The following is a 21450-nucleotide window of genomic DNA, read 5'->3' on the forward strand; positions in this document are numbered from 1 at the left end:
CAGCCACCACAACTGTTCGTCAACCACACGGACGCGGTGTTCCTGAGCCACGAGTCGACAAGCAGCACGTGCACGAGAATCGAGGCCTCGAGATGATGTTTACTGGGTAAGACAGTTGTGGAAGATGAGTGAGTGATTCCCCAAAGTTGACATTTCCGTAGTTCGTATTTTTTATTTGGCCAGGATGACATCATGGATTGCTCCAACAATATGCGCGCATGTTTTGAATGTGCACGACAAAAAATTGGTTAAATTTTAACCGGCTAGAAAATCTTATGAAATGTTAGTGTCCGTTAGATTATGCCCTAGTTCACTGTCATGAATTACTTGTTGTAAGATTTTCGGATAGGAAGAAAACATGCATTCAAAAAATGTAAAATTTCATCTTTAATTGCCCAAAAAATTACACATGCTTGGGTTTGCTAACAGTTGCATATTCATGCTTAGAAATATTATTATCTTCATCATTCCGAACAATATTAACACAGTTTGTTGGGTAAGAGGCAGTTGATGTTTGATTATTTGTGTTTGATTTGCGTATCATACCATATCCTTGATAACTATCATCCGCCACCCTACATACTAAAGTATCTGGAGATGTAATTGTCATTTGATTACCACAGTTATCGAACACGTCAACAACATTGCTGTTACAAGCAAATAGTGTGGAAGAAGTGGGTGGATCTCCAACTATTTCATAATCGTCCGATAAACTACCTTGTGTGATAGAACCTTTCTGTTTTATTGGCACAATTGTTTTATATCCGGAACTTGCTTTATGACTGGTTCTGAAAAAATCCAGTTTATCGTAGCTGCTATCACTATGCGTTGCACTACTACTACTTTCCGGCATGGTAAGGGAACTCTCAGTATGCTTAACATCGTCAATACCAAGTTTTTTCCAAGCATCAGTTATGTCTTCAACACTTTCGTACTCCCGATCATTTTTCGGGGACAATGGCACAGAATTACTATTAGTATTAACAGATAACTCCTGGTTGCTATGATTACTTTGAATGAAGACAGATGAGACATTGCATGCAGAAATATTATTTCGGCTCTCCGGAATTTTAGAAAAGTTGTGCTGCTGAACAGTTGTTTTTCGCGGTGGTTTATTTGGAGGGTAGGGTATGTCAAGGGAGGCAACCATACTACGGAATGGGGTTTCAAGATCAATAAATTGTGCCTGAGTAGTTGGAGGTAGAGGGCTTCTAGAACCAGGCTCCATAGAAAATGCAGCACTAAACTGACTTGGAATGTTATGGGTGCTGCTGGTGTTGAAACTTTCACTGGTCATATTTTTTTTCATCGATTTCATTTTGGTTGACATACATCGAAATATTTCCTGCGGATTAACATTGTCCAGCTTAAAAGTGCCTTCGCCAGTGTCACACTTTCGTCCAGCTTCGAAAGTAAATTTTCCCTCGCGATATCCATACTTCCTAATGAACCTGTATGGCCAACTAGCAACGACCACAGCTTCATTATCATAACATTTCAATTGAATCTCTGTATTAGTAAGCATCAGCGTATACATTCTACATTCAAGACCACATTTCAACGAGGCGTCTGTTGGGATTAAGGTTGCTGTGAATATATCGCTATACGATGAGCAATACAAATCATTGTCTTCTTCAATACTTGAATTTTCATTCAAAATGCAAGTTTGTGAAATTTTCTCTTTGAAAGCAACAGATTGCAATGCAATCTTCCATTGCTTTGCAGTTACGTCACTGGACGAACCTAACTGAATTTGTCCTGTTTTAGTAACAACATTGATGATATTTGAAGGAGCTTGCTCAAGAACAATCTTAACGCAGTTCTCTAGTGTAACAATTCTTGTGTTTTTGTCTAATTCACTGTCACTTATTTCCAAACGTTCTATTCCATTTCGGCTTGCTTTGAAAAGCTGGCAGAATTTTGGCTGAAATAAAAGAAACACAAAATTAGTTTTATTTATGAATAATTTGATTCACGCTCATTGATTAGGCAATGTAGTTAAGACGCTGCAGAAATTCTGCTTGCTGCAAGAATGCCGCTTAGAGAACAGAAATTATATTTGAAATTAAATTTTTCCCATGTGTGTTTTGGACGATTCTGACTTTTCATCATTTTTAAGTTTAGTTTGACGAATACTTTCCAAAAAGACCGAGCCACGTAGCCTAGTTGTAACGCTTCCGCCTCGTAAGCGGTAGATCGGGGTTCAAATCCCGGCTCGGACCATCACAACTGGTGATCTTTACCCTTCTGGAATTGATTGCTTAGTAAAGGGAAGGTAGTGTATCTTCACAAACTGGACCTTATCACGACACCTTAGGGAGGCGACCTATGGAATGTTAACATTAACCTTAACATGTTAACATTAAGTTGAGAATGAAATTGCCACTGAATCCGCTTTGTAAATGCCGGCCCCGATACTCTTCAAGGGTGTTCCCCTCAGGAACTCGGAAAGATTTACTTTTTACTATCCAGCTTTTAAGCGAAAATGGCGTTCGAATGGTGAACGCTCGAAATGTCAAAATCGCGCAGTGGTACCAACATTGTGAAAAAGTGTGCCATGGCATGACAGCCATTTTTTGTCTAATATTTGTGCTACTGCGCGATTTTGACATATCGGACGTTCAACATTCGAACGCCATCTTCGCTTAAAAACCTGGATGCCTTCCAAAAACCCATTAAATCTAGAGCCGTATTGTTATTGTTAAACTTACCTGTGTTGTATTATCAAACTTACAATTAAGGTGGATTTTATGAAAACATTTCATCGCACCAAGGAGGAGGAAACTTCAAGAATAATAAAATCATCTTGATAGAATAACGAAATTTTAATATACTTTTTAGCATGAGCATGAGAGACCACCCATGGTTGTCCTTCTCCGTTGCTGAACAGAACCGTAATATCCTTTCAGCACTACTGATCATAGGCTTCGACTACCAAGTGGTATTTCCCTTATCAACAGCATGTATGAATGCGCTGAAAAGATAAAACACCATGATTGCCAAAACAAGATCAGTTGCGAATAGGTAACAGTCATTGGCCACCAACGGCGCCCGCCATGTCAGTTTGTAGATCTCGATTTTAAGGGACGGGAATGTTAGTTAGCGCAGGTTGCTACTAGGGCAGCTGATTTACTCTGTGCTTACACCCCACAAGCGCCAGGAACCTGAAAATTGGTTAGTAGGATAGGGTGTTTGGTCAGGATTCATCATAGAAGATGATGATGCGACCCAAAATCATAGTGTTTGTTGAAAGGTATTATATTTTATTCTCAAGGCAAACAATCGGTTGCTGCGGATGAGACATTTCCCGTTTAACTGTTGTTAAATTTTTAATGAAATGGTTTAATCTTAGACAGCCGGCTGTGGAAAGATATAACCAAATACTATTTATTTATAAAATGAGGTGTTAAACGCAATGCTGCAATGATAGCGTAGTCTGATTTTTAATTATATAATCATTTAGTTCATGAATTTGTTACGGAATAGACGCGACGAACTCAATCATCAAGTGCCTTCCTATCTTCTTTCTGTTAGCTAGATAAGGTATTGATTTTCGTTGCCTCTCGAGCTACGATGCTATGGAGAGGGCTTTACACACAAACAACCGACGTCGAGCCCTCCGAGCTACGGAGCTATGGGAAGGTCTTTTCAACACAAAAAAGACTCGCGCACCACATGACGTTCTTGATGAATCAAAATAATTTTGTTACGCGATAAACCTAGCGAACTCGGATCCTTTTTAATCGAAAACTATATCACAATTCACGACAAAAATGCGAAACAAAAGGCACACACAAAAAAAATCACTTTTCACTCCGAATATTTTTTACGACCACGCGCTCCCTTAATCAATTATGCACTGATGACGCTGCATTTTCAGAGGGTAATCTTCTCCTCGCAGCGCACAATTCACGACAAAAATGCGAAACAAAAGGCTCACACAAAAAAAACACTTTTCACTCCGAATATTTTTTTACGACCACGCGCTCCCTTTGTCAATTATGCACTGATGACGCTGCTTTTTCAGAGGGTAATCTTCTCCTCGCAGCGCACAATTCACGACAAAAATGCGAAACAAAAGGCTCACACAAAAAAAACACTTTTCACTCCGAATATTTTTTTACGACCACGCGCTCCCTTTGTCAATTATGCACTGATGACGCTGCCATAACGAAATTTTAATATACTTTTTAATATATTAACGAAATGTTAGAGCAACACATGTCTCATGGTGAGAAACATTGGAAAGTGATAAACATTGAATAAAGAAGATAATTAGAGAAAAAAATTTGCACTGTATTCCGGCGACCTCTTAGAACGTGATCTGTTTCTACTGGATAATCGTATAACATTTGTTCCATGTCTCCGACGCAACCATAACACCTAATTCTAAAGAGAGAGAAATTTACATAATAGAAGAGCGGGTCAAAAACTCAAAATTACTGCGAAAATAAGCCGCACAGAAAAAAATCATTTCTCGAAACCGTGAAGTCAGTTCACGATTATGAGAACCACGAAGGAATATATTCACGTTTATGGTGCAAATGCACCATACTCATTAATAAATTCCTTCGTGGATCTCACATTCGTGAACCTTATTCACGATTACGGGAATTGATTTTTTTCAGTGCGGTGGCTTTAATCCACTCAAATATTGGCATTGTTCAAGTAGGCAACCGCGTTTATACGTCGCATTTGGGTCGAGGTGTTCAGTATTCACCCAATGACCCTATGAACAACGACACAAATGCTTCTAAAAATATACTTGACCCACAATGATCTCGGAGAGCCACTGGAAAGAGAGAGAAATTGACATAATAGAATAGCGAAATAATTAGGTGTTATGGTTGCCGGAAAGTTTAGGTGTTATGGTTGCCGGAAAGTTCCGGCCGGAGTGGGCGACCGACCGAATCAAAGTGTCTTGTATTCCAGATTTCGGTCTTCCTAGCGGTATAGGAGGAAGAGGGCGGGCCATTCCAGAAGACGGGACGGGAAGGAACCAGTTTGCGACCGAGGAAACGGTTGGTGAGTCATGTTTTAGAAACGATGGAGGAGTGTGCTGGAATTGGACGATCGAAATTAAAAATAGGATGAATGGAACATCACAAATTCTTAACTTTTCAATTCAATAATTTCAAACAGAAAAATAAAAAAATCTAATATACTAAACCTTAAAAAAAAAATTCAACGCTGATTTGATTTGATAATTGTAAAATTAAATTAGAAACTTTTTCTTTCTTATTTAAAATTCTAGCATTCCAGAACTTAAGAATGCAAGAATTTGAAAATTCTAAATTTATTTAATTTCTTGATTTTGTGCAAATTGTTATTTTTTTAAATTTTAGAATTTATTAATTCTTAAAATTCTCAATGTCTTCAAATATTTAAAAATGAAATTCTAAAATATGAAATTTTGAAATTGACAAAAAATTAAATACCAATTCTCCAATTCTTGTAATTGTAATTGTAATTTTATTGAAACGATATCCTGTTAGTTTACACTGTATATCAGGGCAAGGAGGTAATGTGGATCTGAATTAAACTTTAGGAGCTACTAAAATTCTTCAATTCAGAGCGAGTTGTGGCGCTATAACCACGGCAAATAGTGTCCAGGTCATTCGTGGAAATACAATGTCCCATCCCAGAGGGTTCCGGAGTACCAAACCTTCTTAGCATGGTGCTCCCAACGAATACAACCAAATCTCGGAGCGTATGGTGGTGTGTCCCCACGCTTTTTCCTCCCCTGTCGATTCAGAATTGTGTTGTTGTTCGAACACTCAGTGCTCAAACTCAACCCAATTACGAGTCATCTCTGCGATACGGCTTTACGCAGTAGGCCTGGCCGCTTTAACGCTTGTGATGTTTCAATGCATTCCGATGCAATGGCGCACTACAAATGTTAATAAATGACAAGAAGAGTGCTAGGCGTCATCAAACCTAAGGCACTCTCCAGGATCCCTTCGAAAGATTGGCTGCGATTAGATTAGATTAGGAGCTACTAAAATTCTTCAATTCATAAATACTAAAAATCTAACATTATAAAGTTCTTAAATTTCCAAAACGTTTATCGCACGAATTTGAAAATTCAAAAAATTATCAGTTATATAATTCCAAAATTGTAAATTCAAAAAATGCTAAAATTCAAATTATTCATATTTTTTAATAAAAAGATACAAATTCTAAAAATTATAAAAAAATTAAAAATGAAAAAATACAAAGTACAAAAATTATACAAAATTAAAAAAAAAACAAAATATTTTTTTAAGTTTTAAAAATGTTAAAGTTATGAATTTCTTTTAAATATTTTATACTTTTAGAAATTCTTTAAAAAAAATCTGAAAATTCTTAAATTTTAAAATTTTAAATTGGAACACATCTACAATCTATCATTTTTGAAAATTTTGAAACGATTTTACAAAGTAAAAATTAAAAAAAAAAATGGTCTAATAAAAAACAGGAGTTATAAAAATATCACGAATTGAATTAAAGATTTTGGTATTGAGGTACTCTAAAATTTTAAAATTAGATTTTAAAATTTTCGAATTTAAAAATTTTAAGATTTAAAAATTTTAAAATTTAGGAATTTTAGAATTTTGGAATTTTAGAATTTTGGAATTTTATAATTTTATAATTTTATAATTTTATAATTTTATAATTTTATAATTTTATAATTTTATAATTTTATAATTTTATAATTTTATAATTTTATAATTTTATAATTTTAAAATTTTAAAATTTTATAATTTTATAATTTTATAATTTTATAATTTTATAATTTTATAATTTTATAATTTTATAATTTTAAAATTTTAAATTTAATAATTTTATAATTTTATAATTTTATAATTTTATAATTTTATAATTTTATAATTTTATAATTTTATAATTTTATAATTTTATAATTTTATAATTTTAAAATTTTATAATTTTATAATTTTATAATTTTATAATTTTATAATTTTATAATTTTATAATTTTATAATTTTATAATTTTATAATTTTATAATTTTATAATTTTATAATTTTATAATTTTATAATTTTATAATTTTATAATTTTATAATTTTATAATTTTATAATTTTATAATTTTATAATTTTATAATTTTATAATTTTATAATTTTATAATTTTATAATTTTATAATTTTATAATTTTATAATTTTATAATTTTATAATTTTATAATTTTATAATTTTATAATTTTATAATTTTATAATTTTATAATTTTATAATTTTATAATTTTATAATTTTATAATTTTATAATTTTATAATTTTATAATTTTATAATTTTATAATTTTATAATTTTATAATTTTATAATTTTATAATTTTATAATTTTATAATTTTATAATTTTATAATTTTATAATTTTATAATTTTATAATTTTATAATTTTATAATTTTATAATTTTATAATTTTATAATTTTATAATTTTATAATTTTATAATTTTATAATTTTATAATTTTATAATTTTATAATTTTATAATTTTATAATTTTATAATTTTATAATTTTATAATTTTATAATTTTATAATTTTATAATTTTATAATTTTATAATTTTAAATTTTATAATTTTAAATTTTATAATTTTATAATTTTATAATTTTATAATTTTATAATAATTTTATAATTTTATAATTTTATAATTTTATAATTTTATAATTTTATAATTTTATAATTTTATAATTTTATAATTTTATAATTTTATAATTTTATAATTTTATAATTTTATAATTTTATAATTTTATAATTTTATAATTTTATAATTTTATAATTTTATAATTTTATAATTTTATAATTTTATAATTTTATAATTTTATAATTTTATAATTTTATAATTTTATAATTTTATAATTTTATAATTTTATAATTTTATAATTTTATAATTTTATAATTTTATAATTTTATAATTTTATAATTTTATAATTTTATAATTTTATAATTTTATAATTTTATAATTTTATAATTTTATAATTTTATAATTTTATAATTTTATAATTTTATAATTTTATAATTTTATAATTTTATAATTTTATAATTTTATAATTTTATAATTTTATAATTTTATAATTTTATAATTTTATAATTTTATAATTTTATAATTTTATAATTTTATAATTTTATAATTTTATAATTTTATAATTTTATAATTTTATAATTTTATAATTTTATAATTTTATAATTTTATAATTTTATAATTTTATAATTTTATAATTTTATAATTTTATAATTTTATAATTTTATAATTTTATAATTTTATAATTTTATAATTTTATAATTTTATAATTTTATAATTTTATAATTTTATAATTTTATAATTTTATAATTTTATAATTTTATAATTTTATAATTTTATAATTTTATAATTTTATAATTTTATAATTTTATAATTTTATAATTTTATAATTTTATAATTTTATAATTTTATAATTTTATAATTTTATAATTTTATAATTTTATAATTTTATAATTTTATAATTTTATAATTTTATAATTTTATAATTTTATAATTTTATAATTTTATAATTTTATAATTTTATAATTTTATAATTTTATAATTTTATAATTTTATAATTTTATAATTTTATAATTTTATAATTTTATAATTTTATAATTTTATAATTTTATAATTTTATAATTTTATAATTTTATAATTTTATAATTTTATAATTTTATAATTTTATAATTTTATAATTTTATAATTTTATAATTTTATAATTTTATAATTTTATAATTTTATAATTTTATAATTTTATAATTTTATAATTTTATAATTTTATAATTTTATAATTTTATAATTTTATAATTTTATAATTTTATAATTTTATAATTTTATAATTTTATAATTTTATAATTTTATAATTTTATAATTTTATAATTTTATAATTTTATAATTTTATAATTTTATAATTTTATAATTTTATAATTTTATAATTTTATAATTTTATAATTTTATAATTTTATAATTTTATAATTTTATAATTTTATAATTTTATAATTTTATAATTTTATAATTTTATAATTTTATAATTTTATAATTTTATAATTTTATAATTTTATAATTTTATAATTTTATAATTTTATAATTTTATAATTTTATAATTTTATAATTTTATAATTTTATAATTTTATAATTTTATAATTTTATAATTTTATAATTTTATAATTTTATAATTTTATAATTTTATAATTTTATAATTTTATAATTTTATAATTTTATAATTTTATAATTTTATAATTTTATAATTTTATAATTTTATAATTTTATAATTTTATAATTTTATAATTTTATAATTTTATAATTTTATAATTTTATAATTTTATAATTTTATAATTTTATAATTTTATAATTTTATAATTTTATAATTTTATAATTTTATAATTTTATAATTTTATAATTTTATAATTTTATAATTTTATAATTTTATAATTTTATAATTTTATAATTTTATAATTTTATAATTTTATAATTTTATAATTTTATAATTTTATAATTTTATAATTTTATAATTTTATAATTTTATAATTTTATAATTTTATAATTTTATAATTTTATAATTTTATAATTTTATAATTTTATAATTTTATAATTTTATAATTTTATAATTTTATAATTTTATAATTTTATAATTTTATAATTTTATAATTTTATAATTTTATAATTTTATAATTTTATAATTTTATAATTTTATAATTTTATAATTTTATAATTTTATAATTTTATAATTTTATAATTTTATAATTTTATAATTTTATAATTTTATAATTTTATAATTTTATAATTTTATAATTTTATAATTTTATAATTTTATAATTTTATAATTTTATAATTTTATAATTTTATAATTTTATAATTTTATAATTTTATAATTTTATAATTTTATAATTTTATAATTTTATAATTTTATAATTTTATAATTTTATAATTTTATAATTTTATAATTTTATAATTTTATAATTTTATAATTTTATAATTTTATAATTTTATAATTTTATAATTTTATAATTTTATAATTTTATAATTTTATAATTTTATAATTTTATAATTTTATAATTTTATAATTTTATAATTTTATAATTTTATAATTTTATAATTTTATAATTTTATAATTTTATAATTTTATAATTTTATAATTTTATAATTTTATAATTTTATAATTTTATAATTTTATAATTTTATAATTTTATAATTTTATAATTTTATAATTTTATAATTTTATAATTTTATAATTTTATAATTTTATAATTTTATAATTTTATAATTTTATAATTTTATAATTTTATAATTTTATAATTTTATAATTTTATAATTTTATAATTTTATAATTTTATAATTTTATAATTTTATAATTTTATAATTTTATAATTTTATAATTTTATAATTTTATAATTTTATAATTTTATAATTTTATAATTTTATAATTTTATAATTTTATAATTTTATAATTTTATAATTTTATAATTTTATAATTTTATAATTTTATAATTTTATAATTTTATAATTTTATAATTTTATAATTTTATAATTTTATAATTTTATAATTTTATAATTTTATAATTTTATAATTTTATAATTTTATAATTTTATAATTTTATAATTTTATAATTTTATAATTTTATAATTTTATAATTTTATAATTTTATAATTTTATAATTTTATAATTTTATAATTTTATAATTTTATAATTTTATAATTTTATAATTTTATAATTTTATAATTTTATAATTTTATAATTTTATAATTTTATAATTTTATAATTTTATAATTTTATAATTTTATAATTTTATAATTTTATAATTTTATAATTTTATAATTTTATAATTTTATAATTTTATAATTTTATAATTTTATAATTTTATAATTTTATAATTTTATAATTTTATAATTTTATAATTTTATAATTTTATAATTTTATAATTTTATAATTTTATAATTTTATAATTTTATAATTTTATAATTTTATAATTTTATAATTTTATAATTTTATAATTTTATAATTTTATAATTTTATAATTTTATAATTTTATAATTTTATAATTTTATAATTTTATAATTTTATAATTTTATAATTTTATAATTTTATAATTTTATAATTTTATAATTTTATAATTTTATAATTTTATAATTTTATAATTTTATAATTTTATAATTTTATAATTTTATAATTTTATAATTTTATAATTTTATAATTTTATAATTTTATAATTTTATAATTTTATAATTTTATAATTTTATAATTTTATAATTTTATAATTTTATAATTTTATAATTTTATAATTTTATAATTTTATAATTTTATAATTTTATAATTTTATAATTTTATAATTTTATAATTTTATAATTTTATAATTTTATAATTTTATAATTTTATAATTTTATAATTTTATAATTTTATAATTTTATAATTTTATAATTTTATAATTTTATAATTTTATAATTTTATAATTTTATAATTTTATAATTTTATAATTTTATAATTTTATAATTTTATAATTTTATAATTTTATAATTTTATAATTTTATAATTTTATAATTTTATAATTTTATAATTTTATAATTTTATAATTTTATAATTTTATAATTTTATAATTTTATAATTTTATAATTTTATAATTTTATAATTTTATAATTTTATAATTTTATAATTTTATAATTTTATAATTTTATAATTTTATAATTTTATAATTTTATAATTTTATAATTTTATAATTTTATAATTTTATAATTTTATAATTTTATAATTTTATAATTTTATAATTTTATAATTTTATAATTTTATAATTTTATAATTTTATAATTTTATAATTTTATAATTTTATAATTTTATAATTTTATAATTTTATAATTTTATAATTTTATAATTTTATAATTTTATAATTTTATAATTTATAATTTTATAATTGTATAATTTTATAATTTTATAATTTTATAATTTTATAATTTTATAATTTTATAATTTTATAATTTTATAATATATTTGTCTTGTTTTCAAAGTCAAACTAAAAAGTGACAAACTGTCACTTTTTACATGGGGCTTACGCACACTATCAAAACAAACGTTTGGCAGTGTGTGTGAACTCCGTGTAAAAGGGGTGCCAAACTAAAAAGTGACCCCGCTCGTTTGACAACAGTTGGTGTCAAACCATCGGGGTTTGAGTGTATATTTTTAATTTTTATCATATTTTTGAACGAAACCATACCTTTTAGTTGTATTATTTTATATTTATTTGAATCTTAGAAAATTTGAATTGTGGAATTGAAAAGAATCAGAATTGAAAAAATAGAATATTATTGTTTAGAATTTGTGATGGTTCAGGTTTTAAATTGTCCAGTCCCCACCCCCAGCCCTTTCCCCCTCACACTTTCATCGTCCTCATTTATTTTTCGTCGTCCAAATGGGATGCACACTAGGATGCACACCTCTTCTATCGTTTCAAAACCACAACTCACCGTATAAAAACCATGCACCGCCACCTCCCGCGAAAAGTTAAACACCAATCTGCTTCCTCGATCACAGACCGGGTGCTTCCCTTTCCGTCTTTCGGCATGGCCCGCCGGAGCAACGATGTGACCCGTTCTCCTCCTCCTCCACCACGAAGGCCGAAATCAGGAAATCTGGAATATAAATATTGCTGTGATAAAACCGCTCGCAAAAAAGCAACACAACTTACCAATCAACCGGCAAAAATCCACACGAACTTTTCAACAACGTAAACTGGTTCGATTCGGCTCAAAGTTTCTCTGATTTGATCAAGTCCAAACAAGACCAACTGAAGAGAACTGTCATACTGCGTCGACGAAAATCGTGACGTCAAATTGAAGGAAAATCGATGGAAAAAACAATGTCGGGCATGTCGAGTGTTTGTCGTCCGTTTGTCGTCCTTTCGACCAATCGATATCGAAACGGTAAAATCAAAACCGCGCGACAGCTCGCACGACGTGCGACATTTTTCAAACAGGGATGCCGTGCTATTATCGTGTGCAGTCATTTCGGATTTTTTGTTATTGCACTCGAAAAAAAAATTATTGTTTTGTTTTTATTATTTTTTTTTATTCAAGCAAGCATAATTTCACTTTTCACTTCACTTTTTAACTAATTCCGAATCACCGATTCTTATCAGACTTGGGTTCTTTCGGATACTATCACATGGGATTTGCCTTGTCCGAGGCTTCCGGCTTGGATGTTGGTGTTCTGTGGCAGCCCGGCAGCATCTTGGTCGTGTTGGACTTTTTCTCCTCTACAAGGCTGATAAAAATTGTAACCGGATGCGACGCCAATCTTCAATATCCGACGGATTTATGGCCACCGGAGTATGAGACAACGTGGGTTTGTGGAGCGGGTGTTTCCGTAGCCGTAACTGCTTTTGGGGGTTCTACGGATGCCACGCGGGCCACACGCAAGCGCATGGTTTCCGGCAAGATCAGATTGGAAGATGCTTGTTGCCTGAAAAAAAGATAATGTTCGGCTTGCTGAAAAATGCAGTGAATAAGAAAAAAAGAAAAATTAGTGACAGCTGGCTCACTCCAATAAAGGAAAAAAACATAAGTTTAACACAAAATTGTATGTATATTAGGGTGTAATAACAACATCGATTTTGCAGCCCAGCAATTTTTCAGTTCCTTTTGGGGTCCGGAGCATAAACAACTCCCCAAAGTTTAAGAACGATTGGTGCGGTCCTCACATTGCGCAAAGCAATTCCATTTTCCATAAAAATCTGTACGGGAAAAATATTTTTTTGAAATTTGGTATTTAAAAATTCCACGTTTCACGCTATATCAAAACCGGATTCATATTCGGATTCTCTGGAAGATGCTCTACAACTTTCCTGAAGAGAGTATGCTCCTGAAAAAAGATACAGCGTCCTCAAAAATCGTCTAAAATGTGATTTTCGCGCAAAAAAACACGTTTTAGACGAGTTTTGAACACGCTGTATCTTTTTATAGGAGCAAGTTAGCACCATACTCTATTCGGGAAAGTTGTAGAGCACCTTCCATAGCATCTGGAATATGAATATGAATCTGGTTTTGATATAGCGTGAAACGTGGAATTTTTAAATACCAAATTTAAAAAAAAAAAGATTTTTCCCATACAGATTTATATGGAAAATGGAATCGCTTTGCGCAATGTGAGGACTGAACCAATCGTTCTCAAACTTTGGGGAGTTGTTTAGGACCCCAAAAGGAACTGAAAATTGCTATGCTCAATAAATTTTGGCGACTTTTGTTTTCATACAACCATATTACGAATCTATGACATTTCCCCGAAACCCATATTACCGAAAGGACATTTCCCCGAATGCCACTTCCCCGAAAAGACACTTCCCCTAATAATCATTTCCTCGAATTCCATTTACCCGAATTTCCCATTTCCCCTAATCGTCCACATCCCCGAATGCCATTTTCCCGAATGGGCCACAATCCCGAATGCCACTTACCCGATTACCCAAGTAACCATCCAGCACTAGCAAAAAGTCATAAATCGGCAACAGATTAGCATTTCATTGCTAATTAGCCACCCAACAGCATTTACAAATGCGATTCAGCACTTATTCAACTGCACTGTCCAAAGCTGACTTCCATCAAACTGGCAACATTGTTCTCATTCTGAGAGGAGAGAGAAAGAGAGAGTGCGAGAAAACAACAACCTTCTCACTTTCTCGTATAGATCGCACCAACGATTGGAAATTGGAAACTGTCCTGCTGGTGGGCCGAATTCTCCCGCCGAAATAAGCGGGTGGAAGACAATTCATGTATTTATTTATCTCTAAGCAAATTCATGGCAAGTTGTACGTATTTTATTATATTATTATGAATAAAAACACTAAATCTTCCGAACCTCATCAAAAACTGATTTCTTCAGTGCCCTTTTAAAAGGGGTGAAACATTAAACCCAAGTTGTTTGGCATTCTTCTGACACAAAGTCGCTACATAAGTACCCTGTTTGAAAAATGTCGCACGTCGCACGAGTTGTCGCACGGTTTTGATTTTACCGTTTCGATATCGATTGGTCGAAAGTACGACAAACGTACGACAAACACTCGACATGCCCGACATTGTTTTTTCCATCGATTTACCTTCAATTCGACGTCGATTATCAGTTTGAGAGTTCTTTTCAGTTGATCTTGTTCGGACTTGATTGCAACCGAGTCGAACCAGTTGTTGTTGGTTTTAGGCTTTGGGAGGATTTTGATCAGTTTAAAGGTAAGTTGTGTTCTAGGTTGAATTACTTTTTCTGCCGGAAAGTTCCGGCCGGAGTATGCGAGCGACCGAATCAAATTGTCTTGTATTGCGTCGACGAAAATCGTGACGTCAAATTGAAGGAAAATCGATGGAAAAAAACAATGTCGGGCATGTCGAGTGTTTGTCGTCCGTTTGTCGTCCTTTCGACCAATCGATATCGAAACGGTAAAATCAAAACCGTGCGACAGCTCGCACGACGTGCGACATTTTTCAAACAGGGATGCCGTGCTATTATCGTGTGCAGTCATTTCGGATTTTTTGTTATTGCACTCGAAAAAAAAATTATTGTTTTGTTTTTATTATTTTTTTTTATTCAAGCAAGCATAATTTCACTTTTCACTTCACTTTTTAACTAATTCCGAATCACCGATTCTTCTCAGACTTTGGTTCTTTCGGATACTATCACATGGGATTTGCCTTGTCCGAGGCTTCCGGCTTGGATGTTGTTATGTTCGGTATTTTAAATAGAAATACTCGATTTCAATGCTGAACAACTCCAATTTTATTGAGCTCTAATTCACAACGTCTGCTCTAGCAAGATGGCTGTCTCTACTTAACTCTCCTCTTGTGGGTCATACCCAAACTCCTTGTCGTGGCCAAGACCGCGACTCCGTACCATAACATCCTCCCCACTTTTTTATTCCAGACAATAATCGTGTAATTTAGTCGGCAGCTTCACTTCTCGTTTGGGGCGCGATCTCTCCAGTGTAACCGTCTCGGTAGGCGATGCTTTTTCCTTCGGCTGCGGTGTCGATGACAGCGAAGACAATCGTTTGTTCGGCTTCGAAGATTTGGTGATCGGGGTGCTCGGTGAATCGGTCCACGGAAACTCCGCTGGTTTCTCGGCCACTGCTACATCTGGATTCGGACCAGACGGCAACGGATTGTCCTGTAGAACGGGATGGTTGACGGCAGGCTGCGTGTTCGGTTCTTTGCGTGACTTTAGGTTAACCAAATCCCGTCGATAGAATGCCCCGTCCACATCCACGAGATACGATCGGTCAGTTTGCTTGGCGGCGACTGTTCCGGGTGACCACACCGTAGACTTCTGTGGATGGACTTGGACGTACACTGGTGCACCGGTTTCCAGCTGCGGCAGATTACGACACTTTCTATCGTAATAATACTTTATCTTCCTCCTGTTTTCCTTGATAGCATCCGGAACTCCCTCGACCACTCGCGGAAGTAAGTTGCCAGCAGCAGTTGGGACACCACATCGTGTTTGACGAGAGAATAAGCGAGCTGCAGGACTCGATCCGATCTTGTTTGGTACGTTACGCCAATGCAGGAGAGCGTACCAAAAATCCGTGCCGGATTCTTCACACTTCTTGATCAACTGTTTAGCGATTTTAACCGCTGCCTCCGATTTGCCATTCGCTTGTTGATGGTGTGGCGCTGAAGTGGTGTGACTGAAGTCCCATTCTCCCGCAAATTGTCGCCACTCTTTTCCCACGAAGTGCGTTCCGTTATCTGTCAGCAAGAGCTGGGGAACGCCATGCCGCGCGAAGTTGATCTTGCAAGCCGCGATGGCGGATTGTGGAGTGAGATCCTTCAGCAGATCAATCTCGAACAGATCGGAATAGTGATCAACCGTCACCAAAAACTTCCGCTTAATACCTCGGTACTCAGCGAAGAACACATCAAGCGACACCAGTTGAAACGGGTGAACTGGAACCGGGTGACTCGGCATCGGGGGCTTGGACTGCGAACCGGCGAATTTGGCGCAGACGGCACACTCCTTGACTGTGTCTCGAATTTGTGCGCTCATCCCAGGCCAAAAAATATTCGCACGTGCCAGCTTCAAGGTCGCCTCAACACCATTGTGGCTGATGTGAGTCTTCTCGATCATTTTGCGCCGCAGCTTGTGGGGAATCAGTATTCTGTCGTTACGGAACACTAATCCATCCTGGGTGGTAAGTTCGTTTCTGTAGCTGAAGAAAACGCGGACGCTGTCCGGTACACCACCGATGGTCTCTGGCCAACCTTCACCAATCAACCGGATCACCAGCTGCAACACTGGATCCGCCGCCGTCTCCGCCATGATCTCCGTCAGACGATCATCTGAGATGTTCAAGAAGTGCTTCAGCTTAACGTCTTCCAGGTCGCGCATCACCTTGAATATCTCCAGCTTCTGGTAATCTCCAGCTTGAGCGTGATCGTCGTCGTAAGGGGCTCGCGAAATGGCATCAGCGACGACGTTTTCTTTGCCGGCCACGAACATAATCTCCGGCTTGTATCGTTGCAGGTTCAACAGCATATGTTGCAAGCGTCGTGGGGCCGACAACAACGGCTTCCGGAAGATGTTCACCAGCGGTTTGTGGTCGGTTTTGATAATGGTCTTCGGGTTGCCAACAATTAGTTGATCGAATCTGAGGCAAGCAAACAAGATCGCCAACAGCTCCTTCTCTATCTGGGCATAGTTCTTCTCCGTCGCAGTGAGGGTTCTGGACGCGTAACCGATCACACCGTCTTGTTGAAACACTGCAACGCCCAGACCGAAACCACTCGCGTCACACTCGATTACCAGGGGCTTGGTCACGTCGTAGTAGCGCAGCGTGTGGATGTCGGCTACGAGATTTTCACTTTCTGGAACTCCTCGTCCTCAGCAGCAGTCCAGCGCCAGCTTTCCTTTTCGGCGATCAGTTTCCGCAGGTTGACAAAATGAGCGCTTAGGTTCCGGATGTACCGGCTCAAATAGTTGACCATGCCGACAAATCGCAGGAGCTCCTTCTTGTTGGTTGGTGTGGGAAAGTTGCGGATTGCGGCTGTCTTGGTTTCGTCTGCTGTTAGTCCCTTCGTTGTCAGCACGTGTCCAAAGAACTTCACCGATGTCTGACACAACTTGAGCTTGGACCGGTTGAGTTTCACGTTGTTCTCTTTGAGCCGCACCAACAGTTGTTCTAGAGCCCGATTGTGGTTGTCCAAAGCTTCCTCCAGATCCGCTCCGGTGCCGTACACCAGCAAGTCATCCGCTAACCCGGTCACTCCTTCCAGTCCTTGTATCGCACCTTGCAGCTTCAGCTGGAACAGTTCAGGTGCTGGAGAAATACCAAACGGCATCCTGACCCAGCGGTATCGACCGAATGGTGTCCAGAAGGTGGTCAGCTTGCTGCTGGGGGTGTCCAGTTCCACGTGCCAAAATCCTTTTTTCGTGTCCACAGTTGTGAAAATCTTGGCGTTGCCCAACTCGGGAAGCAACTCGTCAATCGTGTCAAACTGCAAATTGGGCCGCTTCAGCGCTTTGTTGAGCGGGACAGGATCGAGACAAATCCGAACGGACTCGTTCTGGCCGCCACGGCGGACTAACACAATGTTGCTAACCCACTCGGTGTGTCGCGTTTCCTTCACTATAATGCCGTCCTCTTCCAGTTTGTCCAACTCCTGCTTCAGTTTCGGGCGCAAAGCGATTGGGACCCGACGAGGATGCTGAATAGATGGCTGCACACTTTCGTCCACTTCCAGGAAACCACTCCGGGAAACCGGCCGTAGCCAGCGAAGATGTCACTGTGTTTCTCGACGATTGCTTCGGCTTTCACCTTGTAGACACTGAGCAGCTTCTCCTCTTCTGTGGCTGCTTCTGGTCGGCGTATCTTCACCGATCGGCAGAACTTCACAAAGCCCAGCGACTGTGAAGCCTTAAGCGACAAGAGCGGGCGGTGGTCATAGTCAACGACTTGCAGGACGAGCTGGAACCGCTTGCCTTTTCGTTTTACAGGTAGCATAACCTGTCCCAACACTGGTATCGGGTTGCCACCGAAAGACTTCAGCTTGATGCTTGTTGGTTGCAGTGTCGGGTTCGGAGTTTCAAGAAGCTCAGTCAAACAGTTATACCCGATCAATGTGGCATCCGCACCCGTGTCGATCTCGCACGTAACTGGTTTCCACTTCCGGCCTAGCTTGAAATCCAGAACCGCCAAAGCACTACTCTCCACAGCTGACTTGGACTTGATTTTGGCAATCTGCACTTCGTGCTCACTTTCTTCGTCGTCGCTGTCCACACTGCTGGATTCAGAGCGTTCCTCGGAACTGCTCTCGTCGTCCTTCACCTCCTTGACACGACGGTGGCGTCGCTTCTGCTTCCAGGGTTGATCGATTTTACACGCCTTCTCAAAGTGGTTGCGGCCGCCGCAACGCTTGCATTTCTTGCCGTATGCTGGACACGCTCCCTTCACAAACTCGTGCTCATCTCCACAGAACTTACACCGCTGCAGCTTCTTCTTGGTCTTCTTGTTAATCTTCTTCACATCACTGACCACCGGCGACTCCAAGGAGAGGTGCCGCAAACGTTGCTCTGCAATCTCTTCCACGCGGCAGATATCCACTGCTTTTCCCGTTGTGAGATCCTGCATGCTCAACATTTTGGTCCGCAGGTGGCCCCACTTGTTGCTGGTCACTATTTTGAACAAGATAAACTCGTCCTCCAAGAGTGCAAATTTGCACGGTTTCGCCAAACTTTTCAGCCGGGCTGCAAAGTCATCGATGGATTCGCTGGACACTTGACTCGCCGCGAAAAATCCAATCGGTCCACGAACAAGTTACGGCTGCGCACGACCTTCTGCTTGATAGCCTTCAGGGCCTCGGCGACGTCTTTCTTTTGATCCTCTGTCAGGTCGAAGTTGTAATACTTTTTGAGCGCAGCTTCTCCGATGACGGACATCAGAAAACTGACCTTTTTTGAGGCCTGATTCGCCGGCCAACTGTCCATGCCCACGGCTTGTGAGTAGTTTCTCCAGTTGGTTAGGAAAAACTCGTAGTTCTCCTCCATGTCTCCGTCAAGACAGAGAGCCGGTGGTGGCGGAACCACGGAACTGATGTTCGACGCCGGCACAGCACGCTGTTGTAGGCCAGCAACCAGCTTCGTCACCAGCTCATTTTGTTTCGCCATAAACTGTTGAAACTGGTCGGCATCCATTTTTTCCACTATTTTTCTTCACTTGTAGTCTCTTTTCAACTGTCAGTTAACTTATCGTTTTGTTTACGTTTTACTTGTCACTTCAGCGGATCGTTCTCAAACGTTTTCCCACACTGGTGCAATGTTTGCACTAATACACTGGTGTAAACAGTACACTATCGCACTCGCACAGCCAACAATGCGAGAAAGAGATAACAATAGTCTCTTTGGGTGGATTTTCATGGATTTTTCGATGACCGACATCGAAAGCGGCTTTCGATGCTCGTGGTCAAATTTGGTCGAAAACTCATATTTTTCGACCAAGTTAAGTGGTAAAATAGTTTAGATTGATTGTTCATGGCAGTACGAACAATAAAAACAAATACTAATTGCCGGAAAGCCCCGAAAATGTGATTTTCCGACTTTTGATTTTCGATGCACGAGCATCGTAAGATGACCGACATCGAAAGCATAGTCACTACCATGCTTTGCAAAATGTCAGTGCATCGTAGTTCGATGCCTGTCCTGTCAGCCATATTGCTGCCGCGACACCATGGACACAAACCAAATAACGCTGTGAAATATTTCCGTGAATATTTCAAGCAGGCAAGCGTTTCAAGCGTTTTGTGGCAAACACATGAGATTTTTCCGATGCCAAAATGGCAACAATGGAATCGGCTGATGTTGATGTCGACAAAGTTTTGAAAAGAGGCGATAGGCTACCTCAAATTATTTTAAAGTGGGTTTTACGTTTTCAAATAACAAGAAAGAATTTTGATTTTATTTCACAGCATGAAATGTATGTCATTCAAGGAAAATGTTGATTGCCACCTATCATACGAGTGTTTCCCATAAACATAGAACATTTTTAAACAGTACGCTAGATCAAAGTGTGTACGGTTTACCATGCACGGAAAGTTGAAAACATGGAAAAAATTAGATTTTTTTTCATATTTATTTTTATGGAATAAATATTTGATAATTGCATCATAGTTCTGGCTGAAGGTTAGAAGAGTGGGAGAAATTAAGAAGAAAAGCAAGTAAAGAAAAAAAATAAAGAAATAACGTAATAAAGAAATAAAGAAATAAAGAAATAAAGAAATAAAGAAATAAAGAAATAAAGAAATAAAGAAATAAAGAAATAAAGAAATAAAGAAATAAAGAAATAAAGAAATAAAGAAATAAAGAAATAAAAAATAAAGAAATAAAGAAATAAAGAAATAAAGAAATAAAGAAATAAAGAAATAAAGAAATAAAGAAATAAAGAAATAAAGAAATAAAGAAATAAAGAAATAAAGAAATAAAGAAATAAAGAAA

The 21450-nt window shown here is 31.1% G+C and overlaps 2 protein-coding genes and 1 long non-coding RNA gene across 3 annotated transcripts; all 3 read right to left on the reverse strand.

Moving 5' to 3' along the window:
* Positions 1-363: 363 nt before the first annotated feature.
* Positions 364-15861, reverse strand: LOC119770055. Its single transcript, XM_038264199.1, has 3 exons — positions 15821-15861; positions 15077-15092; positions 364-1924 (listed from the first exon to the last, which is right to left on the reverse strand). The coding sequence occupies exons 1-3, from the start codon at positions 15859-15861 to the stop codon at positions 404-406; spliced, it is 1578 nt and encodes a 525-aa protein (XP_038120127.1). The 3' UTR covers positions 364-403.
* Positions 12468-15032, reverse strand: LOC119768155. The gene is made up of 3 exons (XR_005277976.1): positions 14438-15032; positions 12674-13472; positions 12468-12617 (listed from the first exon to the last, which is right to left on the reverse strand). It is a non-coding gene; the product is annotated as an uncharacterized LOC119768155 (long non-coding RNA).
* Positions 15862-15879: 18 nt separating the features above from the next.
* Positions 15880-20154, reverse strand: LOC119770057 (uncharacterized protein K02A2.6-like). The gene is made up of 4 exons (XM_038264209.1): positions 19782-20154; positions 18689-19707; positions 17826-18623; positions 15880-17772 (listed from the first exon to the last, which is right to left on the reverse strand). Exons 1-4 carry the CDS (start codon positions 20152-20154, stop codon positions 15880-15882), a joined length of 4083 nt encoding a protein of 1360 aa, XP_038120137.1.
* Between the last annotated feature and the right edge of the window lie 1296 nt (positions 20155-21450).

This window comes from Culex quinquefasciatus, chromosome 1 (genome assembly GCF_015732765.1).
Source record: "Culex quinquefasciatus strain JHB chromosome 1, VPISU_Cqui_1.0_pri_paternal, whole genome shotgun sequence".
NCBI classification, from domain to species: Eukaryota; Metazoa; Arthropoda; class Insecta; order Diptera; family Culicidae; genus Culex; species Culex quinquefasciatus.